The sequence below is a fragment of the Bombus terrestris genome, chromosome 17 (assembly GCF_910591885.1).
Source record: "Bombus terrestris chromosome 17, iyBomTerr1.2, whole genome shotgun sequence".
NCBI lineage: Eukaryota > Metazoa > Arthropoda > Insecta > Hymenoptera > Apidae > Bombus > Bombus terrestris.
This window is the reverse complement of record NC_063285.1, coordinates 6638898-6663879: the sequence shown is the minus strand read 5'-3', so window position 1 is coordinate 6663879 and position 24982 is coordinate 6638898. Positions and strand designations below refer to the sequence as shown.

Below are 24982 nucleotides of genomic sequence, written 5' to 3'. Positions count from 1 at the left end.
TATTTAAGACAAAACGATAGTTGCCGCTACCAGAAATAGTTATTAACTATTTCGATTAATTCCACTTTCATTCGCTATTTTTGAAACAAGGCAAAGGATGATTTCAAAAACTTGCCGCACCCTTCTAAGGCGCAGCACTATTTTGAATTTCCAAACTGTTGTATCCTTGGTGTTTTAATTTATTAATATAATCTTATGGGTAGCGTTAACTAGCCTATCAATACGACTGATAAATAAAATTCCACGTTTCGGCTTACCTGCTATGTGCAACAGGACTACTAGCGCGGGAAGGTTTACACCTTCCCTGGAATAAATAAATATTCTCAATATCTTCTTGGTTATAGCATCTTACCGTCCATTATATGCTTATTGTACAGCGTATTGTGGTGGAGAGAGCACATGCAAGGCGCCACGTCACTGACGATGTCAGTGAACGTCTCATTGTTTCTTGTTTCGATTTGGATGCTCTTAGATTTTAAATTTGTTTAACTATAATGTTGTGTATCGGTTTATTGAATCACTGCGATATTAATATATTTATACGCGTAGTGTCTTTTATTTCCTTTAAATTTTCTGTTTTTCTAATTCCATTCGCCTAGTGGATCGAGCCTCTTTTTTATTTCTGGCGAGAGATTGTCTGGCCTCGTAACCACATTTGACCTCCTGTCTCCGGTGGAATGCGATGTCGTTAAAAAGCAATAAGTCGCATCCGATGAGTGAGATCAATGAAAACAAAAACAAGATGGTGCTGAGGTGAAAACACAACTAAACAGATTCGTTGAATATAAAAGAAAGAAATGCTAATAAATGTCGTGACTGTGGAATTCGCCTATCGTCACCAATTTCACGAAACATCATATTCGTCCTTCTGGAATTTTCTGACGCGCTGTCAATATGACCAGCGGAGGTTCGGCATGAAGCCGTGTTCCCACAAACGCTGAACACAGAACCATGCAAAATTGTTACCATGGCTGACGAAGTAAACTTATGCGTTGCTACTTTACATGGGTGTTTTAAATATCGTCAACTGCTTTCCTTCCTAATATTTTCTGCACGATGGAGCTCACTTTCATTGCGTCCGGCCTGCTCGGGGGTTCACAGCCGACTCAAAATACAGATCACCTGGAATTCGGATTTTCGACATTATAATATAATCTTTGTTTTCGTCGATTCTCCATATGTGGAGTCATCGAGCATGTGTTACGCATCTGACAATACCCCTTTATCATCTGAACATGAACCATTAAAAGCACAAAGTTCTTGGAACGAATACCCTACTCTTTCAATTGTAAGACTATAAAAACCATTCCCAATCTCCAGAAACCGATTCTTCTTGTATTATTCCTCAAAGAGTGAATTTTATTTTATTTTGCGGAATAATTATAGTCCTTAACACTTTACAATCAAAATACTGATATTTTCTACAAAGTTAAGCGAAATTTATCTTACGTAGTAAACTCTTTCGAACCACCTTTGAGATATCAAACTTTATTTAAAAAAGAAAGACAAAAATCTCCGTAAAATATATGACGTGGCACATGAATGGCCGTAAAAATTGTAAACATTCTCGTAGTTTATGACGTTCGGTGATTTTACTTGATTATCATCCATAGCAGTTTACCACAGATGACTTATGATCGTTATTTACGATTTCTCTTTCTACAAGCGAAGGTGATGATCAGGCGGACGCTCCTGGTGTTCGAACTTCACATCTTCCTACACGAGATGCTCCGGGAGGTCATTAAAAACGAAATGTATGTCTTTGAAACTTGTGAGAAGTTGGATCTCATTGCTAAGAAGAACGGAGGTACTAAAAGCAGGTTTTTCGCATATAGAAAGTGTTTATTCGAGCTATCGCGGGGAGACGCGGTCGTTAGAATACGCGTCAACGGGAGTCGTAAATTCCCGTTACGATTAGAATAATCGACACCACGAATAGTTCGATCCCCGTATTTCAGTTAGGATAATCGGGGTGGTTAATGCGGTATAACACTGGGAGTCAGAGTTATAATAATGTATATTTCCAACACTTTATACAATCACACAAAGTAGCTAACGCCGTTGATTAAGATACAGATAACGAGAGAAGGGTTAGTCTTGGATGAGAGAAGGAGAGCTTTAGGCGCTTTAGGCCCTTGAGAGTTATAGGAACTGTCGGAGTTCTGGATAAGTGAGAGCCTTAGAAGACTCTAGGCCGTGTAGGCACCTTGATGAATGATGAACGAACTCAGAAAGATACAGGAACGGTGAGAGTTGTAGGAAATGCAGGAACTCTAGGCACCGTGAGAGACGATCAAACTCTGAAGCTTATTCTAATGTGAATACGGAGGAAAGCTTGGTATGGGTGTGCCCTTTGAACGAAGAACGCGGATTCGTTGTTTACATTTTTAGTTAGTAAAGTGAGGGAAATAATCCGCGATGTCGATTGGTTGGGACCAATGTTCGGAAGGAAGAGAGGAGGAAGAAACCTCCTACCAACTTGGGTCCTAGGCGACATTGTTTACAGGGAAACTCAGATTTTTCGTTAGGTATATCTCCGCTTTCTTCGTAATTCTTAAGAGCACATAATAAACCCAAGGACCCTTCTAAAAAACCAGCTGAAAACACTTCTGGAATTAGAAAGTCCTTTCTGGCAAACAGATTGACGTAAAACATGTGTGCGAACAATGCAGTTAGAATTTCGACTTTATGGTGGGTCCTTAGGCCTGTGGAGGGTTCGAAGGACGGCACGTAGACCGTTGGTCACGCCGCGCGGGATGGAATGCAGATGTGTTGCGCGGCGTAACAGAAAGTAATATAATGATTTTACAGAAAAATGTTTAGATTTACACATGCGGACTTTGGAAAATCAATGAGGTAATAAATAAAAAATTCCGCCTGTGCAGGCGACCTAAACGGGCGTGCGAAACAGTGCTCCGGTGAAAATGCGGCAAGAGGGAAGAGAAATCGGCAAAGTAAACGCGGAATCGTGCAGATCGCAAAACGTGGAATCATGCAGATTCCACCAATAAAAATAACCAACTCAGGAGAAACATACTTTATAAATAGAGCTACAGACTCTACATATGTAGAAAAAAAGACGATAACATAGAAATATCACAAGCCAACGACGAGGACAACGAACCACCAGGACGAGGAACACACCACGAAGAAAGCCGGACGGTGGCAACATCCAGCAAAAAACGCAAGGTAACCCCGTTCGCAAGCGGGAGGAAAACCGAAACACTGGAAAAAAAACAATGGCTTCAAGATATCAAACTGCATAATTCATTTAACGCACTGCCAGAAGAGACAGCAACGGACCCAACGGAAAGTCTGACAAACCGCATTCCTAAACCACCACCAATTTACATAGATGCGAAAACAATTGACCCCCTCATTGAACTACTAAACAACACTGCAGGGAAAGATAACTCTGTTATCAAACAGATAAAAATAGACCAGATGAAAGTGCAAACCAACACCCCAGAAGCATTCAGAAAAGTGACAGGATCACTAAAGGATAAAAACGCAGCGTATCACATCTACCAGCTCAAAACCGACAAAAGCTACAAAGCAGTAATCAGGGGATTACACCCAAAAACAAATACCGACAAAATAAGCGAAGAACTTGCAAAAATCGGACACCAGATAAGGTCAATTAACAACATTAACAAGTACGATACCAAACAGCCATTACCGCTATTCCTAGTCGAACTAGAACCTAGAAACAACAACAAAGACATATACGATATAGAAAAATTACTAAACACAATAGTAAAAGTGGAGCCACCTAGACATAAAAAAGACATCCCACAATGCATAAGGTGCCAGCAATACGGCCACACAAAAAACTATTGGAATAGAACCCCGGCATGCGTTAAATGCGCAAAAAATCATCTTCCGATACGCTACCTATCCACGGGAAAAATAGAGGAGGTCAGATGCTATAACTGCAACGGAAAACACCCAGCCAGTTATAAAGGTTGCGAAGCTAGATGGTTCCCCGCTGGGGGTAGCCATCAACATGTTAATATAACTGTTAAAAAATTCTTCCAAATGTCCAAATTGGACAAATTGCGAATTTCAATAAATAAATAAAAAAAATTAATAAAAGGACATTGCTACGTCCTGTAACACTCTACACAAACTAGGCCCCACGCCGCGGGCGAGATGGCTGCCAGATGACTTCACACCCTCATTGCGTACCCTCAATAATCTTAAGGACCTACCATAAATCTTATCATTTTCATAGTTAAGGCCCTCCAGACCAAACAAGTCTCGTTTTACTACAAGTGTTACTTAAATTTGTGATCTACTCCGGGAAGGTACGGGAAATTTGGTTTTTCTCACGTACGGTGTCTCCCGCTAGCAATTTTCTCTCGGGGGAGACTAGAACCCTTCCATGTCCACCAATCTTTTTCTTATCCAATAAGAAGTAACGTCTATTGCCCTCACTTTCCTAGCCAAAATTACAATCCACGAATCCAATGGCCCCGTGTGCTAGACACATCCATCAATAGCTTTCCTCCACCACATCATCGTCTTTCAATTGACTGATTTTCCATCTCTAGATAAGTCAACATCCCTTGACTGCTTTTCCACCCTTAGATCAGTCATCTATTTAACTTATATCCATACGCACGGTACGTAACTGTCTATGTCTATAAAGTCGTTGGAATGATGTGTATATTGTAACCTGTTACTTCAGTGTTATAATCAGTTCAACCACCTCTATTACCCTAAACGAAACAGGAGATCGATCACTACGTGGCGTCGATTATCTAATCGTAACGGGAATTTACGACTCCTGTTGGCACACTTCCTCGCGATCGCGTCTCTCCGCGAACGGTCGAACAGATAGAAACCGTTAAAATATTTTTTCTCACCTCTGTGTTATTCGACATTCGTAATGATAAAAGAAGCGCGTTAATGAATACGTGCTAACGCAGTTCAAAATTTCGTGAAACTCTTAGTCTCAAAATTATATAAGTTACTGCTGAATTAAACGATAAACTGACTCTGAATAGTAATATTGGATAATATATGAAGAAGAATCTCGACAGAAGAAGTCAGGATACAACGATAAATGCAAGAAAATGATTATTATACACGTATATATCACATAGTGACCTTATATATGTACCCAGTTTCGAGAGGACACATTCTTTCTATCAAAAATAGTTTCTGAATAATTTTACAACGAACAACGCGCGAAGGCTAATACATGATGAATGAATGATAACCTTGATAACGTATGTGAATGACAAGGCTATTGGAGGTGAGTACTCCAAAGACAACTTTCTACGTACACTCTTTACTACTTCTTATGTGAAGTAATATTTTATCCAGCTCTGACTGTAACGTCTATTCCCTATTTCATCAATAGTGTCATATACTTTAAGGCCGATTGGCCAAAGAACTACGAAATTTGTGAACAAACAATTCAGAAAACAAAATGAGCATTTAGAACTATCTTATTTTAAAAGATATTTATTTTCTATCATCATTGTTTATTGCTTAGAGGATGTTATAATAAACGACTATAAATAGTTATAAATGACTATAAAAAGTTATAATAAATGAATATAAATAGAGGATGTAATAATAAATTATTGTTGTTATCGTATAATTATCTCTTAACTTTTGTTTGGTGGAGGATGAAAGAAGTTTTTATCATCATACAGAAAAATATTTATTTTCAGTGAATAGATTTAATATACAAATTAATAGTGAATGTTAGTATTTTTCTCTATATAATTATTTTGTTGTTTAGCATTACATAAAGACATGTCGTAGAATTTTTATGTAGAAATGATCTTCAAACACACACTTAAAGAAATCGTATGTATGAATTATATATAAATCGGAAACCGTGCATATAAATACAAACATCCTTATTAAGGAATGTCATAAATGAATTTATTTAGAAATGAAACGAGTGAAAAGACGAAATGAAACAGATGATAAGACCCTTTTTCTTAAAATTGTATTTATATTGTATCTGGTTCAAAGGTAAAAAAGTAACGTTCAAATAGTCAGTACACAAAATATAATATTATCCATAGCAAAATTATGATACCGAATATTTTGGTGATCTGATGTATCCAGTACAACCTAAAATAACCGAAAATATATGTATTTATATTAGTTCCTATTTTGTTATAAGAAGATACTTTTATATGCACCTTAATAATCGTTGTCGGGCTGTTGACGTAAGCTCTTCTTTCAGAATAAATTTCTTAATTCCCAACATGTAAATTGCAACATACTTCTCCCAATCCATATCCCGGAAATCTAGTTTGACCATATTGCTGTCGCTCAACATTTTCACATTTCTCGCCAAGTCGGAACAGTTATCCCTTTGAAAAGTCCATTCGTTCGTGGTGAAATGTGTCACCGATACGAAAAGCTTGTTGCCACTTTTTAGAACTTTCGTCATTCTGGAATATCATTTTTAATTATTATTGTAGATGAACGCAAAAATTGTCCCAGGAAGATTGTCCTAGTTGTTCGAGGATCGATAGAATACTCACGTTGGTTTCCTACCTCGGAATCTTAAAAATGTATCTATGATGTACGCAGGCAAAACAAGCGGAATTACACTCAGAACGTTGAAAATACATTTATTAGTTATCATTCGACAACCCGGGTACCATACCAAATCATTCAGTGGTATTTCTCTGCCATACTTCACCAAGAGCTGTAGGAACGGACCCCACCTTGTCAATTGGAACATTTACATTATTACAATTATTGCAATTATACTTAAAGCACAGTTTACTGTCATGTGAGTATCTCGGGAAATATTATGGAATTGAAATAAATATTATTTTGTATCACTACTTTTCGAAATTGAAGTATTGAGAGCAAAAGTGTACTTTTGTTTTCTACATTTGTTTGCATATTGCCTAAATTACTTAAATAAACTGAATTTTTTGGAATGCTGTAACAATAAAATTACATGAGTTGAAAAAGATTCGTAATAAACTTTACTTAAAAGGGCTCGCGTTACTCGTACAGTTGTAAATTTTAACTTCGCGCTCACGATGTAGCGTGACATGCCATGCAGCACATATTATCGCGTTGACTACTAAATCTAGAGGTACTATATCCAATCTTGCACCTTTCCTACCCCGTATTGCTGTTGCACATCCTTTAGCGACTAGGAGTATGATACCTGATAACATTAAATTGGTTTAGAAGTTATTTGTGGTATTCGATTATCAGAAATGTAGCACTAAATAGATTGGAAAGAATTCTCATAATTGTGAACAACAACAAACTTGAACTATAATAATGATGATCTAGTGGAAATCCTCTCATATTAGCATCCCATAAACCAACAGATGTACTCCACTTTTCGGAAATGTGACGAGTATTAAACAATTATCATTGAAAAAGATTGATAAAAATACCTGTTAATGCAGAAATATTCTGTATCCAACCAGGACATGGTTCTTCCAAAGAGGCACCAATTATGCTTGGCCGAACTATCGCAACTGGCATATCTTTGCACTTGCTTGCTACAATTTGCTCTGCTAAATTCTTACTGAATGTGTATGTGTTTGGATAAGTTTTTAAAATCTTTTTTTCTATTTCGTTGATCGACGTTTTGTCGAATTTGTCACACATATCTATTACTTCCGAAGGTTTCAAGCTCGTGCTACAAAGTTAATAATATGTGAACATATTCTTCACGCTATAATTACATATATGATATTCATAAACCGTGGAACAACGTTTGCGTATAACTTATTCTTACGTATAAATTTTCTCCTCAATCTCATGTAGATTCGCATTACTATAAGCTGTGCTAACATAGACGAAGCTAATGGGATGCCTTAGCTCGTTCCAAAGATCGATGACACGATCAGTACCGTTCGTATTCACATTAACAGCCACGTGCAACGGCTCGTTGAATTTCACAGTGGCCGCGACGTGAAACACTATGTTTACTTTTTCTGACAGCAGATTTCTATCTTTTCGCGAAAGACCTAAATCCGGCAGACTCACGTCACCTTTCATGGGATAAACTCTGCTCAAAGCTAAAGGGTGTTTTGCTTTGATGTCGTCGTAGATCTGAAGATGAAAAAGTACCAGCTCAATTACAGAAAAGAAATTTAATCAATTTGGCTTCTGACAGACTTAAATATTGAAAGAAACGAGAATAATATTTACGAACAGGATCATCTATGAGCTTCTTAAATCGTTCTTCTATCGTTTCGTTATTTTTTGGACGTAGTAGTATAAAAATGGCAGTGACGCGTGGACACACGCGCATCAGTTTTTCTAGGAGACCCTTTCCAACGAAACCGGTTGTTCCGGTCACAAAAATTCCACAACCGGCGTAGAATTCCTCGAGTGTATTCGTCTTATTCAATTCTTTATTGATCCCATTTTCAGTCATTTTTTTATTGATTGTATCCATGTTTCTGGATCTTCACACTTTCAATCCTAATATTTGCCATAGATTGGCATTCCCAACAAATAGTAAATGGAAAAATGTGTTAAATAATGTAGGAAATAGGTTATAGTTGAGACCTTGTTGTATATTACTTTTTAGAAAAGTCTACGAATAATACTCACAAAGAGATACGTAATTCAACAATTATGTTTTCGTATGCATGAATCAAATAATTGCGTTATGTTAACGATGCTGCCAGTGTAATGTATAAATATTTTTCCAAACGGTGAAATCGTTCTCCAAAAAGGGGGCTAAAAGAAGGTAAAATAGCTATGCAACGCAGTAAATACAATTTTTCATGTGGCTGTACATTAATTTGTATTATTGCACATTACTCCATAAAACGATATCCTAATTGATGCTTAATTAATACTTAATCTTTTTGTAGTTTCGTTTGACGTCTTTATTTTTTATTATATGTGTATGCTTGTAAAAATTGTTGTATACTGTGATGGATAATTTGTGCGGAAAATGTGTGTGGTTCATGCTAAATAGTGTTCGCCCACATTTAGTGGCACCATGAGAATACGTAATGCATATGTGATTTTTCTGTCACAAACCGTGGACGCGTGTGTATTTGAAATCTGTATAAACATATTTTATGTGTGCTTTTATTTATTAATTATTTATGGAGGCAGAAGGAGGCAAATTTCCGATATGCCGTTATAGATTTTAATGAGTTTAATATAAAATGGATGATTTTTCTTGGAAAGCGTTGCCTGAGATGGTTTATGTCGTCATAGTTTTCTCCTTTACGGCTTGCATGAGGTAAGCTGTTGCAAATCTATCGTCCGTGTAGAAAGAGCGCAGTTTTTATATTCACCATTTTCATCTTATTTTAACTTCAAGAATGTGCAATATTTTTATATTGTTATGATTGTGTATATTATATTGCATTACGTTCTACGTTATTTAGCTTTATAATTTGATTTCTGCTTGATCTTTACAATACCAAGCCTTTTGTTTCAGAAGTTGCTGTTTTATAGAAATTTGATACGTTAAATATTGTACACACACACACACACACACACACACATATATAGTATACGAGTGAAGAAAATTAAGTAATAACTAATGACAATTCGTAAAAACATTGAAGATAAAGTCTTTTTAACACTTGAATGTCTATGAAAGAATGTTTACGTTTTAATCCGAAGGGATATTCTGTCGCATGTAAATAATTAACAACTATATTTATAAAGAAAGTGATAAATAAAATACGGGAAATATATGTTATCACAATGTAGGATATTTTACTTGAACTTAATAATATAATTGCGTAATACATAATCTCCCCACTACTATTTCATACTTTCTTCTATATAGAATTAATATTACATATGTATATTTCAGTTCATTTGCGTTTGTTTCAATTTAATTTACTAGAAACAAAGGATCTTTACTATCTAAATTATAAAATGACTAAAATATTCTACATGATTAATGTAGTTAGCGCGGAACATATTTCCTCCTTTCATAAGCCCGAAAAGTCGAAGTAAGTTCCAACCATAACTTGTGAAAAAAGATACTAAACTCAAAATTTGCCAAAAAATAGCCAGTGTCTCGTGCAACTATGATATGAAGGCGAATGTTCCGATTACCTCTACTGATTGGTTATAAATTATTGAAAAATCTCAATAATGAACCATTTTACTGAGTAAAATGCAAAGTACAAAATAAAAATTTCAGAATTCAAAAACTTCATTTGAACTATTGTAGGAATTAATAACCCGATGATAGTTTTGATCTATATGACATTGGTAATGATGAATGACAGCTAATGGAAGACACAATTGAATACAGAATAACAAGAAATCGTCTGTTACCTGATAATGTTTTCCTGACACGTCTTTCACTATACTGTAACCATATTCGATGTGGCGCTTCTCCAGATATTCGTACTTTTAATAACTTCACCCTACTACTGAAACTGGATAATGTCATGCGTTATTCATTCGAATAATATATTCATCTCCAAAATCTTTCGTGTTCATGAAAGTATACACAACACACCGGGGTGACTACGTTAAACATGCGAGATATTTTAGTAATTTTACGTTTGAAATAGCACATACCACGTATTTTTAGTAAAATAATCTGAAACATATACAAATGAACTAAAATATACTTAAGTAATATTGACTACATATAAAAGAAACCATGGAATTGTAATGGAGAGATTACGTATTTTCCCAATTATTTTATATATTATACTTAATATACAGTAATAATATTATCAAGTTTATCAAGTTATGCATTAGCTCTCGCTCGCTGTTCGTTGATATATACGTGATATATACGTGTTGAATATTAAGAATCTTGCATTTATCGTTGTATCCTGACTTCTTCTGTCGAGATTCTTCTTCATATATTATCATATATCAATATTACTACCCATAGTTAGTTTATCGTGCTATCAAGTAGTTACTTACATAATTTCTAGACGATCAATTTCACGAAATTTCGAAATACATTAGCACGAATTCGCTAACGCACTACTTTTATTATTACGAATGTCGAATAACGAACGAGTAAGGAAAGCCATATTTTAACGGTTTCTATACTTTTGCAAATCGTCGTATGAAAGGTTCCTTGCCTCATACGTCTTATTTTGCAGATTTTTCCAAAATCTACATTTGTCAATCTAAACATTTTTCATCATCATAAAATCATTAATTCAAAATCACTATATTTCTTTTTATATGCAAAAAAAAATGCTTTCCATACCTCCGTGTCTCTTTTTGACAATGACATTCAACTTCTCTCGAACTTCTAGGTCATACATTTCGATTTTAATGACCTTCCGAAGCATCTCGTTTAGGAAGATACGAAGTTCGAACGCCAGTAGCTGCCGCATGACCGTCTTCACTTTCGCCTGTGGAAAGAGAAATCACAGCTAACGACCATCCACTGTTTGTACTGAACTACTATGGGTTGAATACTAATTCTGATTATTCGAAAAAAGAACTAGAGATACAACGTATTATAATCACTTAAAATAGTAGAATATCACAAACTACGAGAATGTCTACAATTTTTACGGTTATATTTTTACGGTTTTCCACTTCATAAATCTTACGAACATTTTGGTCTTTCTTCTTTAACCTTTTCGCTGCGGCAGTCCAGTCTGCCGAAGTACTGTCACTGAACGGATACGCGCGCCAGAAATGAACACAATGTGCGTGGATGCTGTATAAACGTTTTCCTAAGTCTTAAATAACAATAATTCTTGTAGGAAACGTATGTGAAATATCGTTTCACTGTCAATGGATTTAACAGATTTTTTAGCACGAAACGGTATATGATCGTTTCGATGTTTGAAATATATTGCGTAAAATGTTTTGATATTGTTTCAACAATAACTAACTTTTAAGAAGTGATTAGTCCAATGTATCAATAGAATCAACAGAAAATGTTCTGCCGATAACGAAAAAATATATTATTGACTACAGATGGCATTGGTGAACCCAGAATTCGTCGCGTGATCGCCGCCGATATGCGGCACTCGTACCCACAGATCATTTCGTAGATATCGCCTATAAACGACGCTCGTACCTACAGGTCATCTCGCAGGCGCCGCCTATAAGCGGCACCCGAAGCGAAAGCGTTAAATAAAGTTTGATATTACATCTCAAAGGTGATTCGTGAGTTAACTGCGTACGATAAACTTCGCTTCACTTTGTTGAAAATAACAGTATTTTAATTGTAAAGTGTAAGGACTATAATTTTTCCGTGAAATAAAATAAAGTCGAAAACATTGTTATGAATCAATTTTATTAAAGACAAATTCACTCTTTGAAGAATAACACAAGAAAAATTGATTTCTTGTGGTTAGGAATGCTTTTTATAGTCTTACAATTAAAAGAATGGCGTATTCGTTCTAAGAACTTTGTGCTTTTAGTGGGCCATGTTCATATGATAAAGGTTTGTCACATACGCAACACATGCTTGATGTACAACACATGCTCCATTTGTGTAGAATCGACGAAAACAAAGATTATGTTATAATGTCGAAAATCTGAATTCTAGGTGATGTGTGTTTTATAGGAAATTTTTTTAGGAATGTAAATTTCCATGAAAATGGAGTAACATTTAGCAACAAAACTTAACGATATAATTCGGTGAGATTTAATTACTTAGTAAAAAATTATATATAAAAACATACATAGTATGTACATATATTAGAATTGGAAGAATTATAAAAGTGTGTAATTACAGATTACAATACAGATAGTAAGAACTAAACGAAGATTAGAAAATTATTTACTATTCAATATTTGAATGATCATTGCATAAGCTGATACTTTCAAGGAACAGATTCTCTATGTCCTCTATACCTTGTGTGCAGCGGTCGACGTAAACAAACACACGAGGTAAAGGAATATTTTAATTTAAAATGTTTCAGGAGTTGCTAATTTTATAAATATTACGCCTTCGCGCCTTTGAAAACATCGTATTTCACCAGAGACAGGAGATCAAAAGTGGTCACGAGGCAAGATAATATTTTGCCAATAAATAGAAAAAAGGCATCCGCTTTGTCGCAATACAATCTACTATATCATTGAATACAGCAACTTCCGATCCACTTCTTTAACTTTGTATCGACGTCGTAGGATAGAAGAAATTGAATCATATTCTATTATTGAATTCAATTAGTATCGACAAAATACCTCGTTCTGCCAGATATTATTCCGCCATGAACCCCCGTAGATCATGAACAAATTGACCTCTTACGGATCGTTACCTACCTCGTCGAGTACAACATCCTAATGGAGATTACATTAATGATGTATGCTTCTTTACTAATGAAAAGTTCTACTTGACTTTTACCTACATCATACTCTCGGTAGTCCAGTCCTTTAATACGTATAAAACCTTGACGAGTTTGGCAATTTTCATATGATAATAAAAATTATTTTTAGTACATTGTGCACCATTATGACTACATATATAAGGCATACATAAAAGCTGGGCACATGCTTTTGGAGTATCATAAGAAATAAAAAGCTCTTGATAAACAGAGATTGAGAAACTATTACTTTTTCAATTGGCGATAAGACATTAGCTTCGCAACATATGTTCCATATATTTCCAATTCATATTGACACTCACTTTGGCACGTTCTCTTATAGAAGCACATCATCAAAGATCTCTAACATTTTCCTAATCTTCTGGCATCAACTGAATTGGTTTTCTATACGCTATACCCTTTTACACACTAAATGTCTTATAACTCTGAAACTAATGGTTCTGGGATTCATTAAAACCCGTTTGTTGGTTTTTATAATTACCAACAGAGAGAAAATTTCTTCGCTGCTTTTATTTTAAAACTAAACCTTAACCTCTTCAGAAATAATATAACTAACTGTATTTGCGAGTTATCGCGAAGAGACGCGGACGCTAGAAAACGCGTCAACGGGAATTGTAAATTTCCGTTACGATTGTAATAATCGACACCACGAATAGATCGATCTCCTGATTTCCGCTAAGATAATAGAGGTGGTTGTTGTAGTATAACACTGCGACTAACAGGGTTATAAAATTTATTTCCCACACTTTGTACAATCACACAAATTAGTAACGCCGTTGATTAAGATACAGGTGACGAAGAATTATTCGTAGATGAGAGAATCCGTGTATATGTTGACTTTGACTCGACTTTTACTTACTAGACTCTGACTCGTTTCTTGACTTTGACCGTTCTTTGGTGATGAGAACCAGTAGAGTTGATCCTCCTGGTGGCGCAGAAGCAGTAGAAGAAGTAGCAGCAATAGGAGCCGTAAGAGCCGTAGGAACAGTGAAGTTTGTTCTGATGTGATTACGGAGGAAGGCTCGGTATGGGTGTGCCCTTTGAACGAAGAACGCGGATTCGTTGCTCAAGTTAGTAAAGTGAGGGCAATGATCCACGATGCCGATTGGTTATGACCAATGTTGGGAATGTAGATAGGAGGAAGAAACCTCCTACCAACGTGGTTCAAACCAGCTTTTCAGTTAGGCAACTATTGGTTTTTCTCATTAGGTAGCTACCTGCTTCCTTCGTAATTTGTAAGAATGTACAATAGATCTAAGTACAGTATTATGTACCAGCTATAAACCGAAAATACTTGCAGGATTAAAGGTTCCTGCAAGCTAATAAGACTAGATTTATGGTGGGGCCTTAGGTTTATTGAGGGTTTGTCTAACGGTGTTCTGCCTTGACGGTCAGACAATGAAGGACGTCGTGCGGATCATTTCACGCGACATAATAATGTAATTAGATCAAAGTAGTTATATAGAGTCATTAGTGAAACAATATAATATAGAAAATATTAAACTATATTTTACACCAATGGAACAAAACTTAAGTTTAGAACCCGCACAATCAACCTCAGACGATAGAAACCTCATAGGAGCTTTATTATATATTAGTATTGGAATAAGATTAGACGTTAACTACAGTGTAAACCATTTAAATCGATTTCAAAACAGTTACGGCGGGTCCCATTATAAATATGCATCGAGAATTTTGAAATACTTATATTTAAATAGAAAATTAAAAGTAATTTGTAAAAGAAATTTGAACGCTGAAGTTATGGATTGTTTTTTTGACGCTGATTGGTCTGAAGTTTTATAAAGTAGATAGAAAGTCCACTACGGGATTTATCATAAGATTTATCGGAAACGCAATTTACTGGAAATCGAGAAAGCAAAGTAGCGTGACAAAATCATCAGCCGCCGAGTATGTAGCTTTGTCAGAAGCAGTGAGTGAAATAAAATTTGTAAAGAAATTATTGAAAAATTTCAAAATAATGATCGAGAGACCAATAAAAATTTTCGAAGATAATTCTGGAGCGATTGCGATATCAAAATATGGAAACTTGAGAAAAAATTCTGAGTACATCGAAGTTCACTTCCATTTTGTGAATGAAGGTTACGAAAATAAAGAGATTGACATTATAAAAGTAGACTCAGAAAACAATGTAGCTGATATTTTAACGAAGGCTCTAGGGAGAAACAAATTTGAAAATTTTAGATTACTTTAAAAAATGGTTTGATTGACTCATAAAAGGAAATGAATATGCAGCACAAAAATTAAGGAGATGTATTCAGATGTATAGTTTGTGTGCTGGACTGGGTTAAATGCGCAGTAGAGATGGGTGTATGTGGGTGGCAGTGTGTGGAGATATGTGTGTGCGCGGCGTCTTGAAAACAGATAAATGTAAACTGTTCAGTCAGTTAACAGTCGGGTATGGAAGAAAATGCTGAGACGCGTGCAAGTATGTATCGATGAATATTTTAGATATCATCCATAAAATAAATATATGACTATGCTAATATTAATTGCAAGTGTAAATTTACTATTGCTATAACATAATTTCGGCTGTCAAGATCCACAATTCTCAACATCGTTATTATATTATAATCTTTCATTTTACTTTTTATTTGCTTTGCGAGTTTGTTTAGATAATTCTTGTTTTCACGTGTTTTATGTTTTTGCAACTTTGTTTTCGCTTTCCTTTTTTCTCTGAGTCTGTTAAGGATGTCTGTTGGAATTATTTTTGTTTGCCTGTTGTTTGGTTCATAAATAGTAGTTGCCCATGCCGCTTCTTGCATAATTTCTGTTAATGTTGTTACTGCCTGTTCGACGTGTTCGGGTGTTTTTAGTGGAATATTGCAGTAGATTTTGTCTTCCTGCGGATATGTTCAGATTACTTGTTATAATTTTGTAATTATATAATATTTTTCTAGTGTTCTACCTCGAGGTGAATTTGACTATGTAAGTGTTGTTTGATTGTTGTTTCCAATTATCACTGCTGCCACTCCGTGTGCTTTTCCTGAGGGGTGTTTAGTATTATAGATGGTGTAATATGATATTTTCATGTAGTATTTTGCCGTGAAATCTGCTTCTGAAACAAGTAATAGGTTAATATTATTGTTACACAGATATGTTTTAGTTTTGTGGGCCCGTTGTTGTAGTCCATTGAAGTTCCAAGCTGCTATTTTCAACGTGTCCATTTCTATTCTTTACTGAACATATTTGTAAGTAATTGTAGCATGACTGCCATTTGATATGTTTGTTGTCTGAGTACCGCGCTTTGCTCATTTACCATTTTTGTTAGCATTTCAGTGTTTTTGATAAAAAAAAATCGTCAAAAAGTTTATTTAAATAATTGTTATAGCACCTTAAAGTTTATTTTCTTTTCCTTAAAAGAACACATTCTTTTTAAACCCGCCAAAATTTTTAATTTCACATTGTTTTCTGCCGTTGTTCAGTTCACCCAGAAGACAAATATATAATAATTTAATCCTTTTTTGGTTTTTTGTTTCAGTCAAGAATTACGAGGTGGATCTTTCACGCCGATTGAAAACTGCAGCCCATGAAATAGACTTAGAAATCTGTTATAATTTTTTCTTTTTTTTTTTTTTGTTTTAAAAGAATTTTTTTGTATTCGTTAAATATATATGTCGGGTTGACGTTACGATTAGAGTTAGGGTTGAGGGCGTAAACGAATCCCTATTGACACTAGACGTGATCACTATGCAATAGAGGAGATATTTACTAGTGCAAACATGACCATGTTGGAATTGGACAAGTAATCGCGATAAATTGACACTCGAGAAGCTAATGACAATGATCCTAGGCTCAATAACGAATCCACGGTCATCGGGATGACGAACTCTACTCTTCTTTAGCGTCTAAGTTGTACTCAATGTTAATGCGTGGGGCAATCACTACGTATCCGAGAGTTACTTGAATCGTCGTCGAGATCGTACCGGGGAGTGTCTCTCCGTCGCGGTGATGCTGTCGAAGAAAACTATGACGGGTGTGCCTAAGGGCACGAGATCATCGGATTCGCGGAGAAAAGTCTTCGCTCGAAGGGTGAGGGAAATTGACGTTGCTGTTAATTGGTCAATTTCCATGTTGGTGGTTAGAGAAAGATATTAGCTGTCCTTGGGGAGAGTTGCTAGCGAGAAGCGTCGTTCGTGGAAGGATAGATTTCTCTTATCTTCCCGTAGTTGGGGCACGGGCCATTTGTCTATTTGAGAGACTTTGTGTAATTGAAATTTAATATTCGTAGCGGGTCCTCGCCCAGCTAAACATATACTGTGAAGATGCGTTGGCATCTGGCAATCGTCTTACCCGAAGGACAAAGTCTGCGTGTGGCGAGCCACGGGACAGAAATCGTTGAAATGTTTACCGTCGTGCCCCGTCCCAAGTATTTCTTTTAAGGAGAGCTATAGAATTACTTCATGCCTTTGTTAGACAAAACGTTCATCCCTTTGACCGCGGCTACGTTCGGCGACTGATTGTCGCCTCGAGCCCGAGCTCACTATCATAAATCTCAAATAAATACAGACGGATCGAATGACAACAGTTTCTTAATACGGCTATGGTGAAATCTAAATTACAATACTAGGGGTCTTCCCAAAGTTCCAAAGGGAAGGTTCCGGTGTTCTTTCATCTCCGACACGGCCATTCTGACTATCACACGTCCTCGGGTGGATCTAAAATATTGGGTTCTCCCAACATTAGACTTGATATGACTAATATTTTACTCCTTTGTAGTTTAGCTAAATTATACTAGTTTATTTATGGTTTAAATAACTGTCCAAATAGGTCAAGGGCCCAGGTTAACAACAAAAATTTCGATCGGACGTTCAATGATAAAGTAGGGAAGAAAAAAAAACACAAAAGTCAGTAGCATTATGATTGGTATTCAAAGCGCCAGTTGCATTTTGTGAGTCACCAGTCAGACCGTAATGACATGACAGATCATTTTCGATTTCGTACACGGACGAGTCTCAGTTTGTTGGATCATATTACCGCACTGGGCGTGTGTGGAGACACTGAGTGCGGGTGCATTGACGTAATAGGTGTGTATGAAGACACTGAATGCGAGTGCAGTGTATGGAGACACTGAACACGAGTGCATTGATGTAATAGGCGTGTATGGAGACACTGAATGCGAGTGCAGTGTATGGAGACACTGAACACGAGTGCATTGATGTAATAGGCGTGTATGGAGACACTGAATGCTAGTGTGTGGTCACACTAGGCTTATGTGGGAATATCGAATGCTAGTGTGTGGTCGCACTAGGCTTGTGTGGAAATATCGAATGCTAGTGTGTGGTCGCACTAGGCTTGTGTGGAAATATCGAATGCTAGTGTGTGGTCGCACTAGGCTTGTGTGGAAATATCGAATGCTAGTGTGTGGTCGCACTAGGCTTGTGTGCTAGTGTATGGTAACACTAGGCTTGTGTGGAAATATCGAATGCTAGTGTGTGGTCGCACTAGGCTTGTGTGCTAGTGTATGGTAACACTAGGCTTGTGTGGAAATATCGAATGCTAGTGTGTGGTCGCACTAGGCTTGTGTGCTAGTGTATGGTAACACTAGGCTTGTGTGGAAACACTGTGTTACATGTCATAGTCATAGTGTTAATGATCCTCTGAGATCGGTGTAGTCATATCGTCATTGTCACTGCCATTGTCATCACTACAGACGTCCAACTCAGCAGGAACGCAACTATTCGGCATTTTTCTTAATCTGTCATGACTGTATTTATACGATCGTTTGCCATCTAATGTCTTTAAAGTATATCTATCCCCTTCCAAAATCTCTGCTATTACGAATGGACCCTTGAATTTTGGCTCTAGCTTGGTTTGGTTTCTTTTCTCGTTTTTGCGTGGTACGAAATCGCCGAGGTTAAACCTAACCACTTTAGCTTTGTTTCTATCAAATCTTTCTTTGTTGTACTGGGCTTTACTCTCTATGTTCTACGCAGCCTGCTATCTTACATCAGGGATATCGACTTCCTTTTCCTCGATATTGTCGGGTAGCAATAGGTCGTACGGTCTCGCTGTTCTACCGATTAGTAGTTGTAAAGGGCTCGAATTAGTCACGCGGTTGGTGGTGCAGTTCAACGCTAGCGGTATTTCCCCAATCGCGTCTTGCCACGGCCGCCCGGTCGTTTCTACTGTCGTGAACGTATTTTCAATGTACGCATAACACACTCTACCTGTCTATTGGCTCTATCATCGGTCGCTATCGAGTGAACTTTAATTCGTTTGCTTTCGCAGAATTCTCGAAATTCATTACCCTTAGGACATCTTTCCTGATCTGCTACTATCCGGCAGGGACTTCCGAATAAAATATAGCGGGTTTAAGCGCTTTAATGGTGTTACGGAAATCTATCTTACGAGTACGATGCAGGTATACGAATTTAGTGAACACATCGATCAAAACAATGACGTACTCCTTTGAATCGCTTTTACCACTCAACTTGCCTGTTATGTCCATGTGGACCGTATGCCAGGGTATGCTGGTCTTAGGTATAGGATGTAGTTCGGCTTGTATCTTACCTGAACTAGCTTTCGAAACTTGACAAGCATGACAGTTCTCAATGAATCGGCGAACGTACTTCGCCATCCCTTCGAACCAGTAATACCTGTACAGTCTCTCGAGCGTTTTCTCCCAACCTAAGTGCATAATTGACTGGTGCACATGGTTAATAACAGACTATCTAAAACCTCTTAGGACTATAGGTAAACAGAGAGTCCTGCCTTTTCTTTGTATCCTACGGTAAAGAGTACCGGACCGTAATTCGTATGTATTCGCGATGTCTTCCGCGAGCTCATCGTTTTGCAATTTCTTGACGATTCCCAAGGTTTGAGAATCACGACGTTGTTCGGCTAATAGCTAGTATTCCGATATTTCGGCCAGATTGATTTCTTTCTCCGCAATTTTATCGATTTTACGGTGGTCTAAATCTACGGGGTTTCGCGAGAAGAAATCTACGTGGGCTGTCCGTTTACTTTCCAGATACATAATGTCAAAAACAAAAGTCTGCAAGTAGGCCCATCACCGATGGTCCCTGTCATTTAAATGTACTTTATTACTCGACGCTTTCGACGAGTCGCAATCCGTGACGACAAGAAATTCCCGTCCATGTAGATAGTGACGGAAACGCTCGACTGCGTTTACGACTGCTAACGTCTCTAGTTCGTAGGAATTATACCTAGATTCTGCGAGGGTAGTTCTTTTGCTGTAATACTCTATTGCTTTGCCTTTACCTTCGACTTGATGCGTCAAAATCGCCCCGTAACTCTCCGAGCTAGCGTCAGTATGTAGTTCTATCGGGTAACTGGGGTCGAATATCATTAACACCGGCGCGTCGGTCAGGGCGGAAACTGCCTGTTGTCTTATTTTCTCGTGCCTATCTGTCCAAGTTATATTTCTGTTATTTAAGATGAGCGCATACAGGGGTTTGATCACCTGTGAGAATTTAGGGATGAACTTTCGGAAGTACGAAGCTAAGCCTATGAACTGCCTGGACTGTGTGACGGCTGATGGCACAGGTAAAGAGCTTAAGGTGTGTATTTTACCCGGGTTCGGACGAACTTCTTCGTTATGAATTACATATCTCAAATAGAGCACCGATGTCTTTAGAAAAGAACAGTTCGCAATGTTAACAGAGAATCCTGCTTTTACGAGGGTATCTAATACGGTGTTCAGTCTTCCTAAAGCTTGATCTATCGAGTCGGCAATAATTAGAACGTTATCGAAATAAATAACAACGTACGAATGAGCGAGGTCGCCTAGGGCCTTGCGAATGGCCCTCCGAACGACGGACGGCGCAATTTTTCAGTCCAAACGGCATCGTTATCTACTCATATTGTCTGTCGGGAGTAACGAACGCTGTATACTGCGCTGAATTAGGATAAGTAGGAATTTGGTGAAACCCGCTGGCCATATCCAGGCTAATAAAATATCTCGCCTCTTGCAATCTCGCGACTTGATCCGCAATAAGGAGTAAAGGGTACCGATCCGCGACGGTACTTTGATTTAGTTCTCGGGGATCCACTCGTAATCTATCTGAGCCGCTTTCTTCTTCACGAGTTACGTAAGGCTCGCGAATGGCGAATTACTAGGCCTTATGATCTTTGCTTTAATTAAAACGCTTATTTTCTCACGTACCGCTCTTCGGTCCTCCTCACTAAATCTATAAGAACTTCCTCGTACGGTGATGTTAGGATCAATTAATCGTATTTCTAACCGGCCTGTATTTACGCGAATACGTAGGGAATCCGTAACGAATGAATCTTTGAATTTGTCGAGAAGAGAAATTGATCGACTTTTATTATTACCATGTACATCAGTGTCAGCTTCATTAACGACGATCTCGTTTGCAGTGGTTTCATTACAGACATTAATTATTTTTGTTTTACACATAGCGAGGCTATTTTGTGTAATGTTACGTCAAAACCCAGACTTAGAGTTCCGCAACTAATCGCGATATCATATTTTAGATAACTATCAGCAAGGACATGAGAAATTGTCTTCGATGTAAAAATCATTAATACACACGATGAACAAATGGGAGGCGTATGTTTAATACAAGTATTTCCTGCTCCTCGCATTACTAATATGTCAGTCATTCTTTTGCCAGAAATCTCGAGGCCACGGACTCTTTAATTAGTGAACGCTCGGCTCCCGAATCGGAGTAAAATGGAAACGACTCACCCAGATGACTTGATCTACCCGATGATGCTTCCAGTACGTAGAAGTCGACTCGCCACTTGTTATTGAAATTATGGTTTTCTTTCATAATCAGGTTGACAGTTGCGCCCCGTGCAGCGGGGTCGGAACGTGCGATTTTAAGGGTTAAAACGTGGTAGCGAAAACTTGTTAGGTTTCACACTCGATTTTGCACTAGCGACTGGGTTACTCGCGCACGATGGTCGTAAGTTCTAACACTGTTATAATCGGCACTGATCCCACTTCTGATGTCGGGTTGACGTTACGATTAGAGTTAGGGTTGAGGGCGTAAACGAATCCCTATTGACACTAGACGTGATCACTATGCAATAGAGGAGATATTTACTAGTGCAAACATGACCATGTTGGAATTGGACAAGTAATCGCGATAAATTGACACTCGAGAAGCTAATGACAATGATCCTAGGCTCAATAACGAATCCACGGTCATCGGGATGACGAACTCTACTCTTCTTTAGCGTCTAAGTTGTACTCAATGTTAATGCGTGGGGCAATCACTACGTATCCGAGAGTTACTTGAATCGTCGTCGAGATCGTACCGGGGAGTGTCTCTCCGTCGCGGTGATGCTGTCGAAGAAAACTATGACGGGTGTGCCTAAGGGCACGAGATCATCGGATTCGCGGAGAAAAGTCTTCGCTCGAAGGGTGAGGGAAATTGACGTTGCTGTTAATTGGTCAATTTCCATGTTGGTGGTTAGAGAAAGATATTAGCTGTCCTTGGGGAGAGTTGCTAGCGAGAAGCGTCGTTCGTGGAAGGATAGATTTCTCTTATCTTCCCGTAGTTGGGGCACGGGCCATTTGTCTATTTGAGAGACTTTGTGTAATTGAAATTTAATATTCGTAGCGGGTCCTCGCCCAGCTAAACATATACTGTGAAGATGCGTTGGCATCTGGCAATCGTCTTACCCGAAGGACAAAGTCTGCGTGTGGCGAGCCACGGGACAGAAATCGTTGAAATGTTTACCGTCGTGCCCCGTCCCAAGTATTTCTTTTAAGGAGAGCTATAGAATTACTTCATGCCTTTGTTAGACAAAACGTTCATCCCTTTGACCGCGGCTACGTTCGGCGACTGATTGTCGCCTCGAGCCCGAGCTCACTATCATAAATCTCAAATAAATACAGACGGATCGAATGACAACAGTTTCTTAATACGGCTATGGTGAAATCTAAATTACAATACTAGGGGTCTTCCCAAAGTTCCAAAGGGAAGGTTCCGGTGTTCTTTCATCTCCGACATATATAAAACCATATCTCTAAACTCAATAACTTTATTTCTTTCTTTTCCTTCTAAAAAAAATCACAAAAATCACTGTTTTAGAACATTCTAATTCAGGTCACGTCCTTAAGATGTCTGTTAGCTTCTTCATGATGTCTGCATCATAAGGTTTACAGCTTGGGGATGTAGGCAATTCGGACCTTCGCAAAAAAAGGAAGAGGTGCTGTCCGAGTCATAAACCGACAGCCACTCCAAATTCCGTACAATATCTCAATATTCTCAAAGTATTATCATAGCAACACTCATGCAATTTACAATGCTTGAATTATTTCTATACAGACTGAATCAGTCGCACTTTGAAAGTAAGAAAAAATATAATAATTTTTTTACATTAAGGAGAGAAGACCCAAGAAATAAATATATACAGGTTCGGCTGTAGTACAGCATGTTCGGGTATAGGTGTAAAAAAATTTAAACAGTTATTTCCGATGCTAAAATAAGACGAGATTCAAGAATAAAAAAATTACGTTTCCGGATTTGTGTTCTAATTATCGAAAAATAAATATCAACCGAAGTATGGGTGTGCGCGAGCAAACCTCTTTACACAAACGAAAGCAAGTCAACCTAAGTTATAGACAAGTTATAGACAAAAAGAATATGGTATTCGAAAGCATCTTGCGTTATGTTTTGTAACTAAAGTCATATACCAAACATCAAACCTGCTTATTCATAAAAATTCTTGGCATATCATAAATCGCTTCAAGCAATTTTTAAGTACGGAAGACTAATGTTTTTTTTCCAATCTCTTGCCACAATAAATAATTAACAAACAAAGTACATATAAACAATGTTTATACAAATTTCACACACGTGTCACGACCCGCACCCCGCATGATCCATAGCGCGAAAGTAAAACTGGTAATTTCTTTTAAATCAAGGTAATTTAAAAGGTTTATATGAAGCCGTGTTTGCAATATTTGAAGTGAAAGGCATTTCAAGCCGCTAAAAGCTGTATTTTGCGAAAACTTATTCAACGATGTTTTTATATTTACCTAATTATGTTTTTATAACCATATTAAGACAACTTAAATTGTAAACAAAGTCGGCAGTTGAAGAAACGTTGGGGATTTACCCAAACATTTTCAAGAGAACGATCCAAACATCCTTTAATCTCCGACAGATATCTATAAATGTAGCGACTCAGAGAAGTCAGTATATTAATTACCGTTCGTTTATCGAATATTAATTAATTTGTAGCGTCACAGGAGTCAAAGGACGACGCGAGTCGAGAGCGACTCATGTTGTTGTTTTGCCTCAGGACATTGACACAGCCTTGACGCAGAAATATAATGATAAACAAGCTCCGGGCGAAAGAATGTCGCCGCTACATGCAACCGTCGATTGAAGACGAATTCAAATATTCCAACTTCTCCCCGACAAGTTTAAATAAACGGACGTCATCGCGAACGACACACAGAGTATCGAACAATACCGTAGAGTATCGTACAGTACCTGCAAAGTATCTCCGAGTATCTATCAAGTTACGAGTATTTATCAAGTTACGCGAAGAGCATTAACGAGTATTTACTCCGCGATTTTATTCTGCGATTTATATTTTGTATTAATGACTCACGTATACAGCTATACATTAATTTATTATTCTAAATATATTCGACTGTTTCAACAACGAACAATATCGTCCTTTAAACTTCACGTACTAACTACCCTTCACAAATTAATTACCATTGTCTATCGAAGATTATCGAACTAATTATCATCATG

General features: G+C 37.4%; 2 protein-coding genes and 1 long non-coding RNA gene across 6 annotated transcripts in view; 2 read left to right on the top strand and 1 right to left on the bottom strand.

Moving 5' to 3' along the window:
• LOC100647052 (putative fatty acyl-CoA reductase CG5065) overlaps window positions 1-14231 on the bottom strand; it is a 49452-nt gene extending 35221 nt beyond the window's left edge. Inside the window, exons 1-10 of one of the 4 annotated variants that reach the window (XM_048413926.1) lie at window positions 14116-14231; window positions 11174-11321; window positions 8569-8697; window positions 8165-8436; window positions 7745-8061; window positions 7398-7645; window positions 6976-7159; window positions 6516-6701; window positions 6168-6422; window positions 5846-6096 (exon numbers count right to left, since the gene is read on the bottom strand). In XM_048413926.1, the coding sequence (XP_048269883.1) occupies window positions 6018-6096; window positions 6168-6422; window positions 6516-6701; window positions 6976-7159; window positions 7398-7645; window positions 7745-8061; window positions 8165-8410 (1515 nt within the window). In that variant the 5' untranslated portion in view covers window positions 8411-8436; window positions 8569-8697; window positions 11174-11321; window positions 14116-14231 and the 3' untranslated portion in view covers window positions 5846-6017. Of the gene's footprint in view, window positions 1-5845; window positions 6097-6167; window positions 6423-6515; window positions 6702-6975; window positions 7160-7397; window positions 7646-7744; window positions 8062-8164; window positions 8437-8568; window positions 8698-10272; window positions 10363-11173; window positions 11322-14115 lie in introns of those variants that run through there. The other 3 variants (XM_048413927.1, XM_048413925.1, XM_048413928.1) reach the window with 3 other exon arrangements.
• The window catches only part of LOC100647404 (fatty acyl-CoA reductase 1-like), an 88180-nt gene that overhangs the window by 25045 nt on the left and 38153 nt on the right, over window positions 1-24982 (top strand). The window lies entirely within an intron of this gene.
• Window positions 16059-16812, top strand: LOC125386800. The gene is made up of 3 exons (XR_007227216.1): window positions 16059-16202; window positions 16370-16465; window positions 16756-16812. It is a non-coding gene; the product is annotated as an uncharacterized LOC125386800 (long non-coding RNA).